The sequence below is a fragment of the Centropristis striata genome, chromosome 6 (genome assembly GCF_030273125.1).
Source record: "Centropristis striata isolate RG_2023a ecotype Rhode Island chromosome 6, C.striata_1.0, whole genome shotgun sequence".
NCBI lineage: Eukaryota > Metazoa > Chordata > Actinopteri > Perciformes > Serranidae > Centropristis > Centropristis striata.
The window spans coordinates 20,818,767-20,838,903 of record NC_081522.1 but is presented as its reverse complement, the minus strand read 5'-3'; the positions used below and the strand labels follow the sequence as shown (position 1 = coordinate 20,838,903).

Below are 20,137 nucleotides of genomic sequence, written 5' to 3'. Positions count from 1 at the left end.
TTGGAAAAAAACATGTAAACTTTAAGAGAAACTCAAAATAATAGTATGAAACCTGAAATTTATGTAATGTCTCCTTTAAATAGCTTACATTTTCTCAACTGACCTAAGCATTAAACCAATACTTTAACATTAACATGGTTAATTTTACTTCTTACTTACTCTAATTCCACTCCACTTTCTCTATCGATAATTTAAGAACATTTTGTTGATAATACTTTGACTTGAAACATGGACTCTAATTTGCAATTAAGTATTTTAAATTGTGGTATTCCAACTTTTACCAAAGTGAAATGATACTTCTTCCATCACTAGCTATAAATAAGCGTAAGTGGCAGTTACTCAATTTAAAAAGCGGGGCTAAAAAAATCCACCTCAGACTCGACAAACTATTTCCTTTATTAGAAAGAACTCCTTGGAGGTATAATCCCTCAAAGAACTCTACACGTAATGATGTTACATGCCATATATACAGTTATATACATAAAAGTGCAATGTCACAATGGGTAAGCTGTTCATTTATTATTAACTCTGTCATAACTGTTTGGAAAATGGCATCATTACTTATTCATGTATAATCTTTCTGCACCGCATTTTCGAAAAAACAAAACAAAACAGCATTTGACATGAAAATGCAACAGTACAGAATGTCTGAAGTTCCTCTAAAACATTTTCAAAGGCACTTTCACAAGTACATACTACAGATGTACATAACACCACAGAGTAGCATAACTGAGTCATACTGTTGATGATAACATGGTGACAAAAGCACACTTTCTTTTTCTTTTTTTTACAACTGTCTTCATACTCTATCTCTGGATACTTATTCTACATAATTTGTTCTAAGTCATTTCTATCCAGAAACATAACAAAAATGATTACAAAAATAATGAAAGTTAGTAAGTCAGAAATTAATCATCTTTTTGATTATTATACACACAATATCTGTCAAGTCAAAGATCGTGTAAACCTGCTGTTAGAGAGCATTACTTATTCATTGCAAAACAAGTCTTTTCTGTGTGTTAATATGCTAGCCAAACATTCCCAGGACATGCACCCAGTTCTGTTATTTCTACAGTACTCAGGTTATTAAAAAAAAACACACACACACACATCGAGGGGTGCAGTCACACAGCTGGAGCTCTGGCACATACAGTTTAATAGGGCTATTGCATTTAAAATTATTACTTGAGCTGCACACACACGCACATGGGCTCTTCACCTCCTGTTTTCAACCACATTTCTGGCATTTAGAGGTGTCATCATCCAATATCAGTCAGCGAACAATACAAAAAAAACCCACATTATCGACATTTTCACCTGAACATAAAACAGACTGGAAAGTGAGGAGCTGTTTTTAGGGACGCACAGGAAGCAGGGTGACCATATTAGGAAGCTTTCACACTAACAGTCATTAGGTCCATGGCTACCGGCGGCGCTCATACAGGGCGCCACCATGAGTCTATACACGAGTCAATATGAAGAATGCCTACATCATATATGGAGGGTCAACATCCATGCTTTTAACTTGTACAGTCATGTCTTTGGGTAGATAAAGCCAAGCGAGGCGTAAGAAGAAGCTACGGCACACCTGATAATAGCATATGTGTTGGATATACTGTAGGTAGGAGATGATTTGTCATCAGAATTTTTCACACTGCTCCCCACTTGATGCAAAGGCATAAGTTATTATGAGGCATATTTCATGCCTGCATCGCGAGTTAATGATGCAGGAATTTAAGAATGCAGTAGTGGTTTTATCCAATAGTCATATGTTTTTCCAGGCAATATGGAAAAATACGTTAAAATAAATGAGTGAATCCAGCACAGAGGTGATCTTTGTACATTTCTGAGACACAACAGACTTGCCAAAGAAATTTGCAGAGTTTACACGCTAGTGAAGAAAGCACACCCCTATCAGTACTATTATCTATTAACAAAGTACCGTTAGTTGTTAAGGGCTCTTCAGGCCCGTCATCAGTCCAACCTTCAAACCATTCCTGTCCAGGTAGTCACAGCACCTTTAGAATATTTAACATGTGAATTCAGTTACATCTCAAAGTCAATAAGGCCTTTAAACAATGGGCCCTCCTAGGTAAGAGCAAAAAATATTCTACTTCTATGTGTGAGAATGCCACTGTGGTCACTCAAGCTCCGTTTCAGCTTCAGTGGTAAACAGAGGAGCTACATGCAGCGTGTTTTCTTACAACAGTTCATGAATGTCTGTAAACTAAAGTAACTAGTGTACATTTTTCTTAAAGGAAGCCTTTGTGATTTGTTGTTTGAATTTCTTTAAAAATAAAAAAAAGACTTTTGTTAGATAATATTAACCTAAGCATATTAACACATAGCTGTGCATGTTATTGAGACAGACAATCTGTCACCACTGTAACACTCCTACATGAGTCTCTCAGATACTGTCAGAGTCCTCTTTATGATCAAAACACCACCAGGAAACATCTTTTCCTGTGCAGCTCCATGTATTTTACACGCTCTTGGATATTATATGTTGTATGTCTGTGAAGACTTTACAGAGGCAGCATTTTTGCAGCCTCCTGGAAGTTGAGTGAGAGTTTTTGTTTTACATCTCTGGTTCCTGTCCCCAGAGGTTACATGGTGCAGGACTTGTCCAGAGGGTCCTGAGGAGATGTTGGTTGAGGCTGTGAGGCCTGGTTGGACTTGGGCAGGACCATGGGCTTGGGCCTCAAGGCAGGGGGTTTGAGTTGCACCCCCATGCGCGGCGCTACCAGAGGCTTGAAGGTGCTCATGGTATCGCTGGAGGAGCTGGTGCTGCGGCGGATGGGCGGCTCGGTGTTGGCGGTGGACCTCAGCATGACGCCGTGGATGGGGCTGAGGGACTCGCTGGAGCTGGCCGGTGTGGGTCCCCCGCCACTGCCGCCGGAGGTCTGCCGCTGCTCCAGGGTGTCCAGCACCACGTCGGGGGCGTGCTTGGCTGAGCTCTGGCGCTCCAGCTCACGTAGCTCATTCAGAGCAGTGTTCATAGTTTCTTCTATGTCCTGCAGGAGACAAAGAGAGAGTGTAAGAGATGGGGAGGGATATGGAAGGATGATTTTAACACTGGTTAGAGAGATGAGAGACAGACAGGAAGGCTGGGGTTAAAAAAGAGAGAAGAGAAGGTAAGAAAAGAGTGAGAAAGAAATAAGAGGTGATATGAAGAGATGTGAGAGATGGAGAGAGTAGACTAGGGCATGGTAGGAAACATAAAAAAGCGATGTTAACAGAAGACCACAGTGACAGTTTTTCAAGAAAACACCAAGCGTGCATTATACATGCAGAGAGTTAGTTGAGAGTATTACTTTGCACCGGCACCTCTCCCTCTGCATGCTAATGACTTTTGGATAGCGAAGGAGATGCAGAGATGACAAGATATGTTCATCTGAGCGTGCTCCCAGTGGGCAGACAGACAGCAGAGCACAGTTTAAAGTGCTCTCCGTGACCTCTGCTCTATGACTGAGGCTCTGTACAAATGTTCATGGCTTTACTTTTATACGAAGAATGTGATAACGAGTTATAACAGCCTTCATATCAGCAGCGATGCAATAATGGATGTCTGCTTGAACACAAATTCAATTTCAAATTTAGTTTTTTTGCATTTCAGAGTTTTTGTGTCCTCACAAGCAAGACTAGAGTAAATGTGCGGTGATGGTTCCCAGTGTCGAGCTATGCTCCCTGCTGTCTGCCTGTGAAGCTAGTCTTTTGCGTGTATTTAGCACACAGACACAGTTGCAGCCAGAGGAAGCAGAAGACAGGGACTGACTATGTTTTTACAGGGCGGGGCAGGGCTTTGATGGTGGAGGGAGCTGCGGTCGGGTCGCCGCTCGTCCCGCGCTGACCTGTGCGATGGTCTCCGGATCCAGGGGCTTGCCGCCGTGGTGGTGGTGGTGGTGGGCGTCGGTGAAGCCCGTGTACTGGCCTGAGGAGGTGGAGCGGCGGATCGGGGGGCTCTCCATCTTCTTCAGCGACTCGTGGCGGCTGATGTTAGTCAGACTGCCGTGGCCGGTGCGGCGGCGGCGTTCGGGGCTGTCCATTGGCATGTGGTTGCGACTCCGCAGCATGTCCCGTGGGCTGAAGTGGCCCAGGACTGGGGAGCCCATCTCTGGGGTGCCTCCATGTCCCCCGTGACCGTGCTGGGACGGATGCACCATGCAGTGGACGTCAGAGGGGCGGGCAGGGGGCCGCCGAGACGGAGGCTCTGATCTTTTCTTGTGCCTGCTGTGACACAGGGTGGAAACAACAGAATTAGTTATTCATTGCTTTCATCTTTTAACATTTTAATATTAACATAACTTTTAGTTTAAACAAGTTTTATTTTCAATGACAGCAATTGTGCCACTTTGCACCTCCCAACCGTCTTAACAACAAGAAAACATTCTTGATTCTCTATACATTTTTTAAATGACTGCTAGGTCTTTAATAATTCATGCCTTAAATTGTTTAATTCATTTAACTGCTTCATTTGGGTCTCACTCTGAAAACACAGTAATCCTTTAGACATGAAAATCTAGTTTATCCTCGAGTCTGGTCGGACATTTGTTCCTCCGGTCATTCATGAGATATGGCATTCGCAAGAATGAGCCAGGCGGACAACCCAACTACACATTGAGTCCAGAAACGGCTGTCATTGGTTTCTAGACATAAAAAAAACAATCATCAGTGGTGTAAAAGGAACCCTGATGTCAGTGGCGAACAGCTCCAACCAGCTTATTTGGAGAGCAGGTAGAGAGGAGCTGGCCGCCCGCCAGAGGAGGAGGCCTGTGGTCTGTCAGAGCACCAGAACAGGCTTCCTGGGAGAAGTTACAGCTGCCTCAGCACTACGGCTGCCCTCCATCTGAACCTGGACCAGCACAGCACCATACACACCTAATATGATACACACACATTTGAAACATGGAGAGACAGCGTGTCTGATCAGACACACACTCCTTCAGGCTCACAGACGAATGTTTGCTGAGTTATGCACAATGTTTCTTCACAGTAACATCTCCCTTGAAGAGGCTCTATTGCTCCATAAAAGGCCAATAGAGCAGCACATCCTCCTCAGTTTGGCTCTAAAAAGCTCTGCTCTGCATATTTATGACTGCCAGCACTACAGTAGCTACACACAGCCTGAGTCAAGAGCTGTAATGTTTAATCAAAGCAGCTATCATCACTTTCAGTCTCGTGGATAGAGGACTGGAAAATATATCTGAGCATGTTGGCAAAGCACTTCAATTTAATAGAGTTAATTTAATAATATAGTTACCTGATATTATTACATGACCTATCACATCATTATATTATACTTCTACTCCAGCACATTAAAACAGCTTTAGTTACTAGTTACTTATCAGATTGAGAATTCTACAAAATGACTAAATTATAAAATGGGTTAAGCAACCTAGCAAAATATAGTTATTCAAATTACCAGCTGCAATAATAAAGTGATGAATACATTCATGCGTCACTAACTTCTGTATAAGGGATACTTACATTTGTTGTATTTTAAGTATATTTTGATTTACGTAAACGATCTGATTACTTCTTCCTCCACTGCAGTTGTTCTTGAAATATATCAATAACATCTGAAAGCTGATACATGTCAGGTTAACTATTTTAATTCTGCATTATTAGTTCTTGGTGATGATGAACAAGCAGTGAATTAGTCATGCTTTAATCAATTTTCTGAGGCAAATGGCTTCATTTGAGAGTTTACGTCTGCCTAATGAACACTGTCTCAGCCATTATCATTAAGATTTACAGGCAGCTTCATCACTGCGCTAAACTAAAAGCAATAATGAGATATAAAGGACTGTGAGGGTCTCAAAGAATGTAATTACAGCTATTTGAGGAAAGCCACAGCGCTGCAGTATATCACTGCCGTGTATCTCCCCAATCGCATCATTTCTTCACAGAAAACAACTTGACTACATTTACTAGAAAGACTCAATCTAAATGGCCATGTGTGCTTATGCAAGACTATGAAACCTGTATGTCCTCACACACTGCAAAACACTCTGGAGTATGAAACATAATGTCTTAATGTAAAGATTAGGGGTGTGACGAGGTCTCGTGCCACTCGATATTTCTCGTCCCGTTGAAAATCAGTCTCACGATATTTGTGAGTTATCCAAACTTCTATTTGTGACCTGTGGGTGGAGTAACATGAAAAGAAGAAGAGGAGGAAAAGGAGGGGAAGCAGCAAGAAGCCAGAATGACGTCGCAGGAGACGGCAGCTCCTTAAGAAGAGTAAGAACGAATCGAAGCGGCACAGTCCTCCTGCAGCAGTCTCTCCCAGCTGCAGTCTGCAAATTGCTAATAGGCTAACAGTTAGCTCTGTAGCAGTACAGTGTGTATGTGCTGCTGCTGCAGGAGGTGTTCACTTAGCGATCTCTGTTTGTTTACAACAAGCACCGGATACTCTGTGAACCGTTAGCGATGCCGGTTATTTCAAGATGGCTATGTTTATGATAATTAGCCATGCTGCTTTGTTTTGATCAGCTGCTGATGTTGTGCAGTTAACGATGGCGGCCACAGTTGGGTCTCCCGTGTTTAATCATGTATGTGATCACGGTCGAAACTGTCGCTAAACGATTACGCGACAATAGAAAACCATACGTCACCTCCGGAGTCTCATTAATCCCTCTGGGGTATTATATTTTTTATTGATCTTTTTTTAACTTTTATAAATTTTAGTTCCAATTTGTGGAAGAAGAAGTTTATTAAAAGCTCATGCCTGCATCATGCATGTAAAGAGTTATAATAAAACATTTCAAAATGCATGTGCAATGTGGGTTAAATAAAAGTCTGTTGGTCCAGTCGTATATTGTGTCATTGTAGTTTTCTTGAAAAATCTCTTCTCGTCTCGTGAGCTGGGAGTATCGTCACACCCCTAGTAAAAGATACAAATTAATGTGCAGAAAAAAACCTGACAGCACTAATAGCTTCAGATGGTAGTTTGGACGCTGAAAGATGAAGACTGGTGGAGCGGTGCGGGCTGGGGTGTCTGGTGAGAAAAAAATATTTTTTTCTAACTGCAGTGAGAAAGTAAACAACTGCAGGAGCCACTGACAACCTGCAGGGGGAGCAGTCTACATTCACAACAGCAGCTCCCCTCTGGGACAGAGTGTACAACAACAGGCACTGCAACTTACTCTGCAAGCTGACACCACACTGACAGCTCACACTTTGTTTATAAGGACTTGGCTAATAATAATGTAAATCACAAGGCATTCCAGGAGTTTCCTCTCCATCAAAAACAGAAAATGGAACAAGTATAATACTCCCCATATGATTCCATGAATGTGCATCGCCTCTTTTAAAAGAGGCACTAACTTAACGGTCTTGTTTACCGTCGCTTGTTATGATCGTGATGCCAAACTCGACAAGACGTCCCGTCTGGTGTGTGTGTTGTTGATTGAGCACACCAGGAGAGGAAAAAACCTAAATAAAGCCCTGGATATAAATGATTCATCACAGTTGAGGATTGTCTGAATGGAAAGGAGAAAAGTGAGTGGGGAGGGGGGTAGACAGGAGATGTAGAGAGAGGTAGGGGTCACCTGGGAGCTGGTGACAGGTAGAGAGTGTCGTAGACTAGCTTCATTAAAGCTGATGGGAAAAAAACCCGCTTCATTCAGATATATTCTCCATCCGCATACAAATACCTGCAGTGGAGTAAATATTGCCTCTAGTATGAATCATCAACATTTCAACAGTGAAGTAGAGGGGGGAGAGTGTGGCTCTGAATAAAATAGCATTTGTTCATGTGTTTGGCAAGAGCCAGCAACAGACGCCTCAAGGTCACTTACTCCACCAGCAGAAATGCAGCAATGAAGAGACGAACGGGAGACTAAAATTCTGGCTCGCCCCCAGCACACACTGCCAAAAAGTCTGAGGTGTGACTGGATATGTGTGTGTCTCCTCTCTGTGTGCCATCCCTCCCTGTGCATGTGTATAGACAGTATGTTCTAGTGTGACCAGCTGATACCAGCTATTTAATACTATATCAGTACAAAATGGAGTGGGTGAAGTTGATTCTTTCAGTGGCAGTTAAGCTGAGAGAGGTGAGCTGACGATATGGACTGAAGGGAGGAGGCAGAATATGTAACACAGAAGATCGAGTGCATGATATACAAGTCACAGTCCCTCATGTAACAGACATCAGGTATATGCTGTTAAAACTTAAAACTGATATCAGTGTAAGCTTATATTCATGTAAAAACAAAAAATATTTTCAGCAAAATACAATAGTCCAAGTCCCAGTTGTTATATAAAACATGTAGAGTTTGTTTATTTTTCAGGTGCCTGGAGGTTTTATGTGCGTGTGCTGGTATTCACACCTGAAGCTATTTAAGCATCTTAGATGATGCAACACTGAAGCTGTTCCAGACATGCTGCTGGACTGTCAGTGCTTATTGGATTGGCCGTGTCTCATTAGATAAAGCCAATGTGAAGGCCAGGATGTGTTGTGGTCATACATTGGTCACTACGGTGTCAAGGGGACTGGCACTAATTAACACAGTGGGATGCTTGATAACCTAGAAAAAAAATGTGTTGTGTGTGTCTTAAAATGCCTTAAAAGGGACAGTTCAGCCCAAAATATAAAAAAATATGTTATTTTATATCTTACTCATAGTGCCATGTATCAAAATAGATTGTTTTTGTGTGAGTTACAGAGTGATGGAGATATCGGCCGTGGAGATGTCTGCCTTCTCTTCTCTGAACAATTAATAAAAACTGCATTGAAATTGCCAGATGGACCTGTGCAATATCAAAATCGCAAGAGGCGCATTCCACAGAGATTATTGATACAAATTGATCATTCCCTTCCATGATATAAATCATATATACATTGAAATATAAGCCAAATTTGCCTTTTTCTTTGCATCTCCACAACATATATCAATATTGTGACAGGATAGGATTATTTTTTGTTTATATTTGGTCAAATGTACTTTGATTAGAATTAGAACTGTTAAATGGGTTTAAACTTAGCCTTGTAACAAAAAATAAGCTTTTTGAAATTAGCTACTTTTTCACATTTCTGTTTCCAGTCACACACATATTTTGGAAAAGTCACTTCTTGTCACAGTCACACAGTGACACAGTCTTGTTAAGGGATTTAATGAGTTAAGGCGAAGCATAAAGCTGAATATGGGAGATTTTAGAAGATTGAAAGTGTTTGTTATATGCGTGTCACCGTGGGTTCTTATGGGTTAAGGTCCCTTTTAGAAACTGTTTATCATGAGATATCCAACTCAGTGCAGCTATACAGCCGTGTGGAAACCAACCTGGTAATATAGGCCTCAGAGATCCTGGTGTCAGAGGGCGAGCCGATGTCTTTTCCCGAGCATTTATCATCTCCAGCGTGGCCGCTGCTGGCTTCGCTGTCAGCCTTCTGACTCAGAGTGTCTGAGAAGTTGTCATCTCTGGGACACAGAGACAGAGTGACATTGAGACATGGAAAGAGCAAGAGGAAGTGACAGAAAAACAGACAGACATAAAAATAAAAAAAAGGAGAAATCAGCAAATCAGTCGATCTTTCGTATTTGCACTGTTCTTCAATGACAGGATTTGATATCAGTTTCCTGTGAGTCAGCACGTCTCCCTCTCTCCCCTCCCGAGGTCCAGAAAGTCAGATGAGTCATATTCCTCGCCCTCTCTGTATTCCTGTCATATACTGTGACACGCACATGCCCACACAAGCCAGTCATATGGCTTTCAGTGAGAAGTGTGTCTGGATACTGGGTACAGTTGGTGCCTGTCAGGTGGCAATAATCAGACATACTGAGCTGCACTGCGGCCTCTGATGATGTGTATTATACGACAGTCACTCATTTAGTGTGTCCGCATGGTTGCACACAGACAAAGGCAGAGCGAGGACGAGCACTTCTCCGCAGCAGAGGCGGCAGTAAACAAAATTTCCAGACAGACACGACAAAGTTTGAGAGAGACATCCTGTGCAGAAGTGGTCTCTCAGACGTCTCTTAGCATGTTTTATTCCAGGCTCTTTTATGGGACAAGAGAAGATCACAACCCTGTGTGCTCTAGCGCTCCTCGGCCTGCTCCGTTAAAGTAAAGAGCAGGATGTTACTACGCTCGGGGACACCCCGTACAGCTGTAAATCCCCCTGCTCTTTCATTAACTAAGAGGACACCCCATCAGCAATGCCCCTCCTGGTGAATTACTGATAGAGGCACAGTGACGGGACAGCAGCAGGGGAAAGAACAGAAGAGGGAAAGACATTCTAAATGGCCATTTTGTCGGCCAGCTACTAAGTGATTGGAGCTATTCTGTTCCCGTCCTAACGAGACTGTGAATTCAGTCCATTAAGCACCAACAGTCTCCATGGCAGAGTGTATGCTTGTTAGTGCTGAGAATGGGAGACAGTGACAGAAGGGCTGGCTGAGGACCCTGGAGATGGAGAATGCCTCACAGAGCGGGCACGTTCAGGACAAACGAGACTGAAGGTCCTACGATCAAATGAGGGCCCACAGCCTCTCATAGAGCCAAGTCAAAAAGGACAAATGTGCTGTTTAATCCACAGGAACATGATTGGGGGAGAGCTGCAGGATTTGAGTACAATTGGTAGTAGAATAGGAGGAGAAAGTAACATTTTCTACTTTGAGCTAAATGCTAATGTCAGCCTGCTAACATGCTCCAGTGATGTTTAGCAGATATAATGTTTCCCATCTTTGTTTAGCATCTTAGCATGCTAACATTGACTAATTAGCAGTATACTAGCTGAGTCTGATGGGAATACCATAGTAATTACTCATAAAATATTGGACCAACTCAAATTTTGATCTGATGCTGGTGCTAGATGATTAATGGGAAAGTCATTGTAACTTATCCTGTTGAGAGCATGCATGTCAGTATAAAATGTAATGTCAATACATCTATTATTTGTGAAGACATCTCACTAAAAGCCAACAATGTCAAGCTGCTGTCGGAGCCAGAGGTCAAATCATCAGTCAGTAGGATCTCTGGGGGCCATGAATGCACAAGATTTCACGGCAATCCATTGAATCATTGCTGACATATTTCAGTCTGGACCAAGTCGTGGGCCGACCAACAGACAGACTTACTATCCCTAGAGTCATCCTCGGTTTTGCTTTACAGTTACAGGACACTCCTACATGCTCTATAAAGCCATATTTCTACTGACTTTTCAGAAGTCTAGAAATGGAGAACTGCCCACAGTAAGAGACTCAGATGTTAGAGGTGATCTGATTGGTTATTATCCACTTTACATGCAACCTTTGTACATGGCGCTGCTTCTTTGCTTGCATTTAACATGTATGATGCATATTAATCATTTTCTTGAATTCCTATATTGTTAATAATGCATCTGTTATTGTTCAGCCTGAAATCATGCTTTCATAAGCTTGGTGCTGATTGGATAGATACACTGATGCATTATTTGGTCATGTCTTAAATGATGATCAATGAAAAGCACTCACATGTCTTGGACCACAATATACTGGTGTGGCACCAGGCCATCGATGCCGTTGTGGCGTCCCTCCCACCAGTCTTCTGACGCCCGCTGATACAGCAGCAGGGAGGCGCCCTTCTTGAAGGACAACTCTCGGGAGGAGCGCCCAACGTAGTCAAACTTGGCAATGGCTTCAATGGGCTCGCCCTCTGTCAACAGAGAGAGGATTAGACAGGTCAGATATGTCAGACAGGGCACAGACATCAAGTAGAGACGGCTATTATCGCATGTGCAGACATTTTTAATGACGGATACACGCGGCGCAGTCCTATGAAATAAAAATCTTAATCCGATCGACAACACATGCACTTTAAACACATGCTGGCTCACATGCCTGAGAGTCTAGTCAGGTTTAATACTGGCACGTTTGTGCACAAGGATGCTCATGTGTGACAGTCTGAATGAGTGTAGTTCAAGTGTGCCGAGCCAGTTGGTTATTTTAGTTGTAGTCAATAGTAACCCGGCTCTACAACGCCAGGCCGGGACAACAACAGGCCCGAGGAGCTTAAGCAGGGTATTTATAGAAGCTGGTGAGAGGAGATCTATATGACTCAGGGGCATGTCAGCCACTGTATGGGTCATTAGACTGGGTTGATAAGTATTCAATAACTGTACAAGTAGAGCCCTGGATCAGTGACATGAGAAATAAACATGGGAAAGACCTGAAAAAGTTATTACAGACAGTAATAATCAGTGGTAGACAGAGAAGTTATTTTAATTTACTCAAATTGATTACTCTCTTCAAGCCCTTTGTTTTTGAAATCACAAAATATCTGTCTTAACTTGATCCTGAAGAAAACGTCTGTGTTTTCGACAACAGCTACTCTCCTGTTCAAAAGGTGCACGTCTCTGAGCCGATGTGCATGCACTACAGCAACACAGGTCTAAAAATAGCTTCTTTATTCCTCCCTCACTCCTACCTCTGCCCTCCTCCCATCTCACTTGGAGTCAGACAGACCCCCTGGACAGACGTAGCCTCACCCTAACACAAATTCTCTGTATACACAAGGAGCAGAGTAAATGGCTGAAGCTTGTATCGGCTGTGAAAAGCCATCATGGTATGTCTTTCACAGGAGCTTTAAAGTAATTCTCAGATGTGCAGAAAGGCCGTGTGAGAGAGGAAATACAAGCGTGATTCTGAGCAGTTCTCTCAGTGTCCTATTCGATCTCATCTACTTCCATCCTATTTTTTTCTCCAACCTTTAACTTGCCACCTTCCTTGCTTCACTTGGCTGTCAGTATTGACAGGGTGGATGTGACGTGGCTCCAATAAAATGTGACAGGCAGGAATTTACTGTCTGAATTAAGTGGGCTGCACTGCAGTGGACAAGGCTGTTAATAAAGTTGACGGAGCCCTTATCGGTGCAGGGGATTTCTCTTCCACTCCATTTTCTCCATCTCTTTCTCTCACTTCGACCTATCCATCCATCTATCCATCTGTCTGTCTGTCCTCCGGTCTGCAAATGTTTATCCAAGGCACATACACGCACTGCAGTGACGTGGCTGCAGCTGAGAGCAGCAGGCCATAAACTCAAATCTCAGTGTGGTAAAGGATCCCCTCTGTCATGTTGTGCAATTATAACTGAGAATCGCTTCAGACCCAACCACCCGAGGTTACACGCATGCACGCACGCACGCACGCACCCTCACACTGCGACCGGAGTTGAAGAAATGTTGAACCGTGAGAGCTGGGGGCCTGTGGTGTAACATAGGAACTGTCAGATGTCTTACACAAGCCAGTGGAGCAGAGTCAGGGTGGATGTTGCTCTACATTCATGTTCATACATAGAAATAGGAGAGATGGTTTGGATCAATACAACAGGAGAGGGGATAAGACACTTTTCTGCTCCTTTTTCTCTCCTTTTTACCATTTTTCCAGATACAAATATCAGGTTCTTGCTGCAACAAACAGAGCAGGAGACTTCCCATTGGATGGACTGAAAGTGGGTTAGACGCAGCTCTTTATGGGGAAAAGTGATGACCCTCCCTGCACAGTAAAATACATTGCTCTTTAACAATATACAGTATGTGCCTTGGGCTCTTGACAACAAGGACATCCTACGAAGTGATATATAATCAATGAACCAGTTAGTTCACCTTTGACCTTGTAGCGAATTGACCAGCACATAGAACATCAATGTATCGATGGTGTGCGAGAAGTGCCACTCCAAAACGAGACCGTTAATCTCCAGGCATGACAGCCACGGCCCAGGAGACTGTCATGTGTGTCAGCCCGGAGCAGAAATAAGATGAGGTGCAATAACAACATGCTGATGACAACAATGACAAAACATAGAGTTTGTTGACATAGTGTGGGATCATGGGAATTATTGTCTTCATCACCCTTGCTGTCATTACAGGCAGCCTGTCCCAGTTAGGATTTTGCAGAATTATCCGTGGAAGTTTTCTCATCTCAAAAACAAACCGACTAGGTAATTAAAAATGGTAAAAACGCTGAATAGAGCAGCTTCAGGAAAAACTATTTTTCTCTGAGGCTCTTTGGTGTGTTGTATATGTGTCTAAAAAATGAATAAAAAGACAATTTCTGAAAGCTTCTGGCAGACAACTGCAATACTGACACATGTGCTAAGGGGATATGACGCCACTGATCTGCACCAAGATTAAACGGACCATTACCTTAAACTAAAGGATATCTTTAGTTTTGAAAAGTTTATTATTTTGGTCATAAACCACCATATATGGCCAATGACATTTTGGCCAGATGATGGTGCTATATGATGAGGAAATTAATGATCAAAGCTGCTACAGTTCATCCTGAGGGGGACATGAATATACAAATTTGCCAAATTTCCCAGAGTAAGCAAAAACTTTGATCTGTTTAGCACTAGAGCAAGAGTCAGAAGACCACAAAAGTCTGCATGCTTCATCCTCTGGGCACCATGAATGTCTGACTTACATTTATTATTTGGTAACTCAGATTGTTAGCTCTTCATCTCCAATGTAATAGTAATACATAAGAGGCACAAACTGGGGCGAAGCTTTATAAAACAACTTCCATGACAAAACATTTTTCTCCTCACCTCCAGATTATAGCAACAATCACTTTCTGTGTGCTCTGTGTAAATCTGGCCAGTCCAGATCATCTATCTGAGCTAATGAGCTCTAACACACAACAGGGGGGGCCCCGCCAGTGAGACATGATCATTTCCGGACATCTACTCAGACCCACATGTGGAATGGCTTTTAGTCCTCTCTCTCTGTTCCTCGTGTTCACTTACTTTGATGGCAAACACACTTTGAACCTTGAAAAGACAGTAAACATACAGTATAACTATTTCAGTCTGCAGAATTTAGCCCTGGTAACCAAACAGGAAAAGAGGAACGCTTTTGTGTCTGATATCCAAATGAGGTCATGGGGATTTAAAAATAACTGACGACAATAACTTGACCACAGTTCAAGACTCTGCAGGGAGGGACTCAAATCAGCGAGGACATCCTCCCGGTCCGCTCAGACAAGCTTTTGGAACAAAACCATGGTAGCAAGGGATTTCTGGAAAACATAATCTTCCGTTAATTACTCAAAGGGTTGATAGCTGCCATCTGTGTTTCACTGTACAGTGGGAATCCTCACAGAGAAGTTTCCTCGTCTAATCAGATGTCCTTTTTATTTATAAAGGACATCCAGATGATGAGTTCAATTTGGAAGCAGAGTGATTAACAGCGGATGTAATGAGAGGAGATCTATCATATTGTATTTCCAGACTTTTTCTCTATGGAGACTGATGACGAATGGTGACAGGGAGCCCCTAAAATCATCTCTGGGTGTGAAAAGGAGACAGGATTGGGGCAGTTGTCACCATGGAAACAGGTCTAGGGAAGTCTGTTACTAAGGTAAGATATGAAGCTCAACAATAGGTTGACTCTTTTTTGGCTCACACTGTCTACATCTGGCCGGCTCTCCGTCGCGGATATTTATCACTTTTTAATGAGCGGGAAGCTTTATTGTCTTTTTCTGCTTTTAACAGCAATGTCTGACCCCGGCTGATATTCTGGTTTCAACTAACTTACTCAGTATTTGATTTGGACCAGACCAACTGGTATTAATTTCACTCAAACAAAGGACCGCATGTATGATCACACAAATGCACAGTACGCTGCCATGTCTGAGAGAAGTCTATTGTATCCTCCAGTGTCTACAAGAGCCTGGTGTTTTTTTTTCATTTCTTCATATTTCTCTTGGACACATGGAAATGTAGTTTAATGTAGAGAAAACACAGACGCTATAATATTTGGAAAGCTATTAAAACCTGACACTTTTGACGCACACTCCATACATTTGCTTTTCTTTTATAAATTAGAGGGGAAAAAAGGGAATTGAAAATTTAACCCAAGACTGTGACCCTTATTAGATTATTCTCCAAAAGGTATCCAGTTGGATGTAGACCACCCTGCAATTTGTAAAAGGGGGATGTGGAAGTGTCCTGAGGCCCCAAAGGAATAGGAAATCATTAGAATATGAATGGCCGCCCATCACTGTGAGCCCAGTTCCCTGGCCCTTCAAGGTTACTGCATTTAACGGGCTGAAAGGCAGGATTAGCTGCAGAGAGCTGGATTGAAGCCTCACAGCACCACGGACACAAGGGAAAGTTTCAATATGGCCATGGCATATGGGTAGGAGAGTACAGCACTTTGCTATATCAGTGTGTGTTGTGGACTGAAAGTTGAGTTTAATTCATGTAATGTTCAATCAGTGAAACTGTTACTGGGTGTAACTAACGGTTTGGTTCAGACATCATTATGTTAAAAGAAAAAACAGGGAATTGTTTTTTCAGTTTTATTAAACCAACTACAAGAACACGTCAAGAACACTAAATAACACTGATGTAGATCAGCTTTACAAATGTAATTGATAAAAAGGGCCAGTCTACACTTGCTGACAACTGACTGAGACTTTCGTCATATACCACTTATATTATACTGCCTATATCTCTGCATATTCGGTACTTAAATATATTTATTCATTGAAGTTCATACTGCTACATTCAACAACTTATTTAACCTATTTAACATGCTTAAATATATTTTCTCCAATGTGCAATATCTGTAAAATGCAAAGTACTTTCAAGGAACACACACAAAAAATATATATTAAGAATAAATGCGAAATAGCTGAAATGTATATATAAAATGTGTATAGAATGTATGTATATATATATATATATATATATATATATATATATATATATGTCTTTTTTTTATATTCTTATTCTGTTCATATATCGATGTGTCTGTATCTTGAGCTGCTGTGACATCTAAATTTCCCCACTGTGGGATAAATAAAGTCTTATCTTATCTTATCTTATCTTTCCTCTCTGGATATATAGCTATTATTTAACTAGAAAGCTTTTGGGAGTTGCGTCTGTAGTTTAGTGATGACAGAGTGAATGGTGTCACTCACGCCTGCAGCAGGTTAAGGATAAGATGTAAACAATAACAAAGATAGTGCATGTAAACTCACTCTGCAGATAATTTGGATGGAGACTAACAACAGTTCAAAATCCAGGTCACCTTTAACGGCAGTGCGACAGTACATCACCACCAGCTGTTCCAAAGCAATGCAACTCCGCCTCCTTTCTTCTTTCATGTCCTACATGTATGTTTATATAGTTACTCACCGTCCTCACTGGTGTGTGTCTCCGTCCCTCCCTCGTTTTCTACTTCCTCCAGGGCTCCATGCTCGCTGTATGGGCTCTCACTGTCGGGGGACAACATGCATAAACTGTCAATGTCACAGCTGAGGCAGGGTGAGGGCTCAATGGGCAGCTTCAAAACAGACAAAAGAGCCAGAACATTTTCCTTATCTTCTTTTTTTATTTAAAGAAATGAAAGTTTTTCAAAGACTTTATCTCCTAATTCAGTTTGCAACATTAGACCTTTCCTCATTCCCAACAGTCAAATCTCATTCCAGTGAAGATGACAAGGAGGAAGGGAGGCTTTTACAATTAATAAGACCGAGAGGAAGTTCAAATAGCGGTCATTATTCTGCGAGAGGCTTAGATCCTCTATCTGTGGCTGGGCCTCTTTTTCTAAATGGTCCTTCTTCTGGCATCGTGCTGAGAGAGCTGGCGGTAATGCCCCCCCCCCACACACACACACAGACACACACACACACACACACATTACCGCTGCCAGGAACTGAGTGTTTTCTCCCATGCTAGCATGTCACCAGCCTCCTCCTCTCCTGCAAGAAAGGGAGGCAGCCAAGACAACAAATCTCCCCAGGGCCTCATGTGCGTAGCCAGGGGGGCATGGTCGTACTGAGACGGGTGATTAGCTCTCGCCAGGGATAAGTCCCTGTCAGCTAGTGGTGATGTGGGTCGTGGAAAAGGAGAAAGAGACTGATAAAGAGGGGAAGAAGCAAGTGATAAGCACTGCTTACAGATGTGGGGCGAGCAAAGGGCCTCATGTTTGATCTGTTTGACTGCAGCATGTGCCGCATTTCACCTAATCGCCCCGTCTCTGCCAGGTGACCTTTCTCTTCCCTCCTGCCGTGATCGCGGTAATTAAAGTGATTGTTTCAGTCTGTCTCACCTAGAAAAGAGTCCAGCATGTAAAGTCAAACATGCTCTACCTTGTCATGTTCTTTAACCACAGGCGCATAATTGGTGAATGTAATTACTCATATCAACTCCACTGACATGCTACTGACACAGCTGCAGCGTGAGACTGCACGCATACCTGCATGTTGAGTGAGGCTCTAATAAAGGAGGTTTGGCTGCGTGCCTATGTTCTGCTCCAACTAAAAAACCTACATGTCATTTAGGAGATGTGTGCAGCTGCATGAAGTGAGCTCATCAGAATGCTTTCCATCTCTCCTTTTAATCTGGATAACCTACAGCTTGACCTTCAGACACCTGTGACAGGGTGGCCTCGTCGCTAGACAGTGCGTGTCTTGAAGCTCAAATATCAAAAGTTGCTTTGAGTCTGTCAAACAAGATACTGAACCATGAATAATTACTTAATGCATCAAATATAAATAGGGGCGGCTGTGGCTCAGTTGGTAGAGTTGGTTGGCCCCCATCCGAAGGGTTGGTGGTTTGATCCCTGACCGTCGCAGCCTACATGTCGAAGTATTCTTGAGCAAGATACTGAACCCCAAATTGCTCCCGATGCTGATGTTCATCGGTGTGTGAATGAATTCCCAATGGTGGCAGGTGGGACCATTTAGGGTAGCCTCTGCCACCAGTATGAATGAGTGTGTGAAAGGGTGAATGAGCGCAGTGTAAAGCACTTTGAGTGGTCGCAAAGCGACTAGAAAAGCGCTATATAAGTGCAGGTCCATAAATGCGTCGCTTCTCACCAATAGTCTCCTCCAGCCATACACTTCTCATAGATGGGCCCGTCCAGTTCTTTGGCATCAGGAAAGATGGTTTCATGGTGGATGATGATGGTCTTGATGATCTCGTTGACGTGGGCCTGGCAGGAGACCTGGTCCTGGGTGTCTGGTGTGGGCATGAGCGTGGGGCCGAAGCATATGGCCAGGTTGTACGGGTCCATCATGTTCTCGTCACTGTACTGGGACAGGCTGGAGAGAGGAGGTAGGAATGGAGAGACAGGGACAAGGAGTATTTCAGGTGACTGACAACAATGGATGCTGTTTTTTTTTTTTTTTTTTTTCTCAACTCTCTTTATTAATTTTCTCATTTTGAACATAAAACTTAACAGTCACACATCCACAATACACATTTACACGTACACAATCACATATAAGTGTCGTTTAAATTATATTAACTAATATATCTCAGTATGAAAAAACAGATAAAAGGGTTACTTTAAGAAACAAGATTGTACTTATATATATTAATATACCCAGACATATACGTTCGGGGAAAAAAAAAAGACAAATTAAAAATTAAATAAATAAAATACAAAGTAAATACAATTAAAAAAAAAGGTTAAATAAAAAGTTATTTCATTCTAGTGGGGGTTAAGAGCACCTCTAAAACTTGTGTTGTAGTTAAAATGATCAGATCTGATTTTCTCCAGCTCTAAATGTCTCATAACATCTGTCATAAGATCTGAATAAGTTAGGGCTGTCTTTTGTTTCCAATTAAGTAGTATCAATCTTCGAGCAAGTAAAGTGACAAACAAACAATGGATGCTCTTAACCCTTACCCTACCAACATATTTAACATAGTTTTTTTTAAACATAGTCCCATTTAAGTACTAAACAACCATCATAATAACACTAATAGTAATAACATTTTAGAAATGTTATGTGAATTAGCAAAAATATGTACTTTAAATGTTTGTTTTCCTACATTTTTTATTCTACCTATGAGTCCAATAAGCATTAGTACTTTAGAGTTTATTTATCATCCTTTGATTCTGTTAACACAAACAAACTAACTGACTGAGGCAGCAGTAGACCAGCAACTCCAGTGTTTTGCAGGGTTAAATTACTGTTTTTGTCAATGGAGTTTGGTGGCTTTGAAGACAAGATAGATAACAGCTTCAATTCCCTCATTGGAAAAGGCTGTCTGGGCCTTTTTTTTTCGGTGGCTAAAATATATTTTGCTCTAACACTAACTATGTATAAGCACCTATCCTAACTATTCCTTTAATCGGGAATAACATCTCATAAAGAGGGGGCAATCCTTATGTATTGAGTTACAGGATATATTTAGT

General features: G+C 42.1%; 1 protein-coding gene across 3 annotated transcripts in view; it reads right to left on the bottom strand.

Annotated features, from left to right (window-relative positions):
* Positions 1-375: 375 nt before the first annotated feature.
* The window catches only part of srgap1a (SLIT-ROBO Rho GTPase activating protein 1a), a 96,328-nt gene continuing 76,566 nt past the window's right edge, over positions 376-20,137 (bottom strand). For 2 of the 3 annotated variants that reach the window (XM_059334541.1, XM_059334542.1), the window contains exons 17-22: positions 18,810-19,034; positions 17,125-17,204; positions 11,457-11,637; positions 9,285-9,422; positions 3,852-4,230; positions 376-3,014 (exon numbers count right to left, since the gene is read on the bottom strand). In XM_059334541.1, the coding sequence (XP_059190524.1) occupies positions 2,607-3,014; positions 3,852-4,230; positions 9,285-9,422; positions 11,457-11,637; positions 17,125-17,204; positions 18,810-19,034 (1,411 nt within the window). In that variant the 3' untranslated portion in view covers positions 376-2,606. Of the gene's footprint in view, positions 3,015-3,786; positions 4,231-9,284; positions 9,423-11,456; positions 11,638-17,124; positions 17,205-18,809; positions 19,035-20,137 lie in introns of all 3 variants that reach the window. The other variant, XM_059334543.1, reaches the window with a different exon arrangement.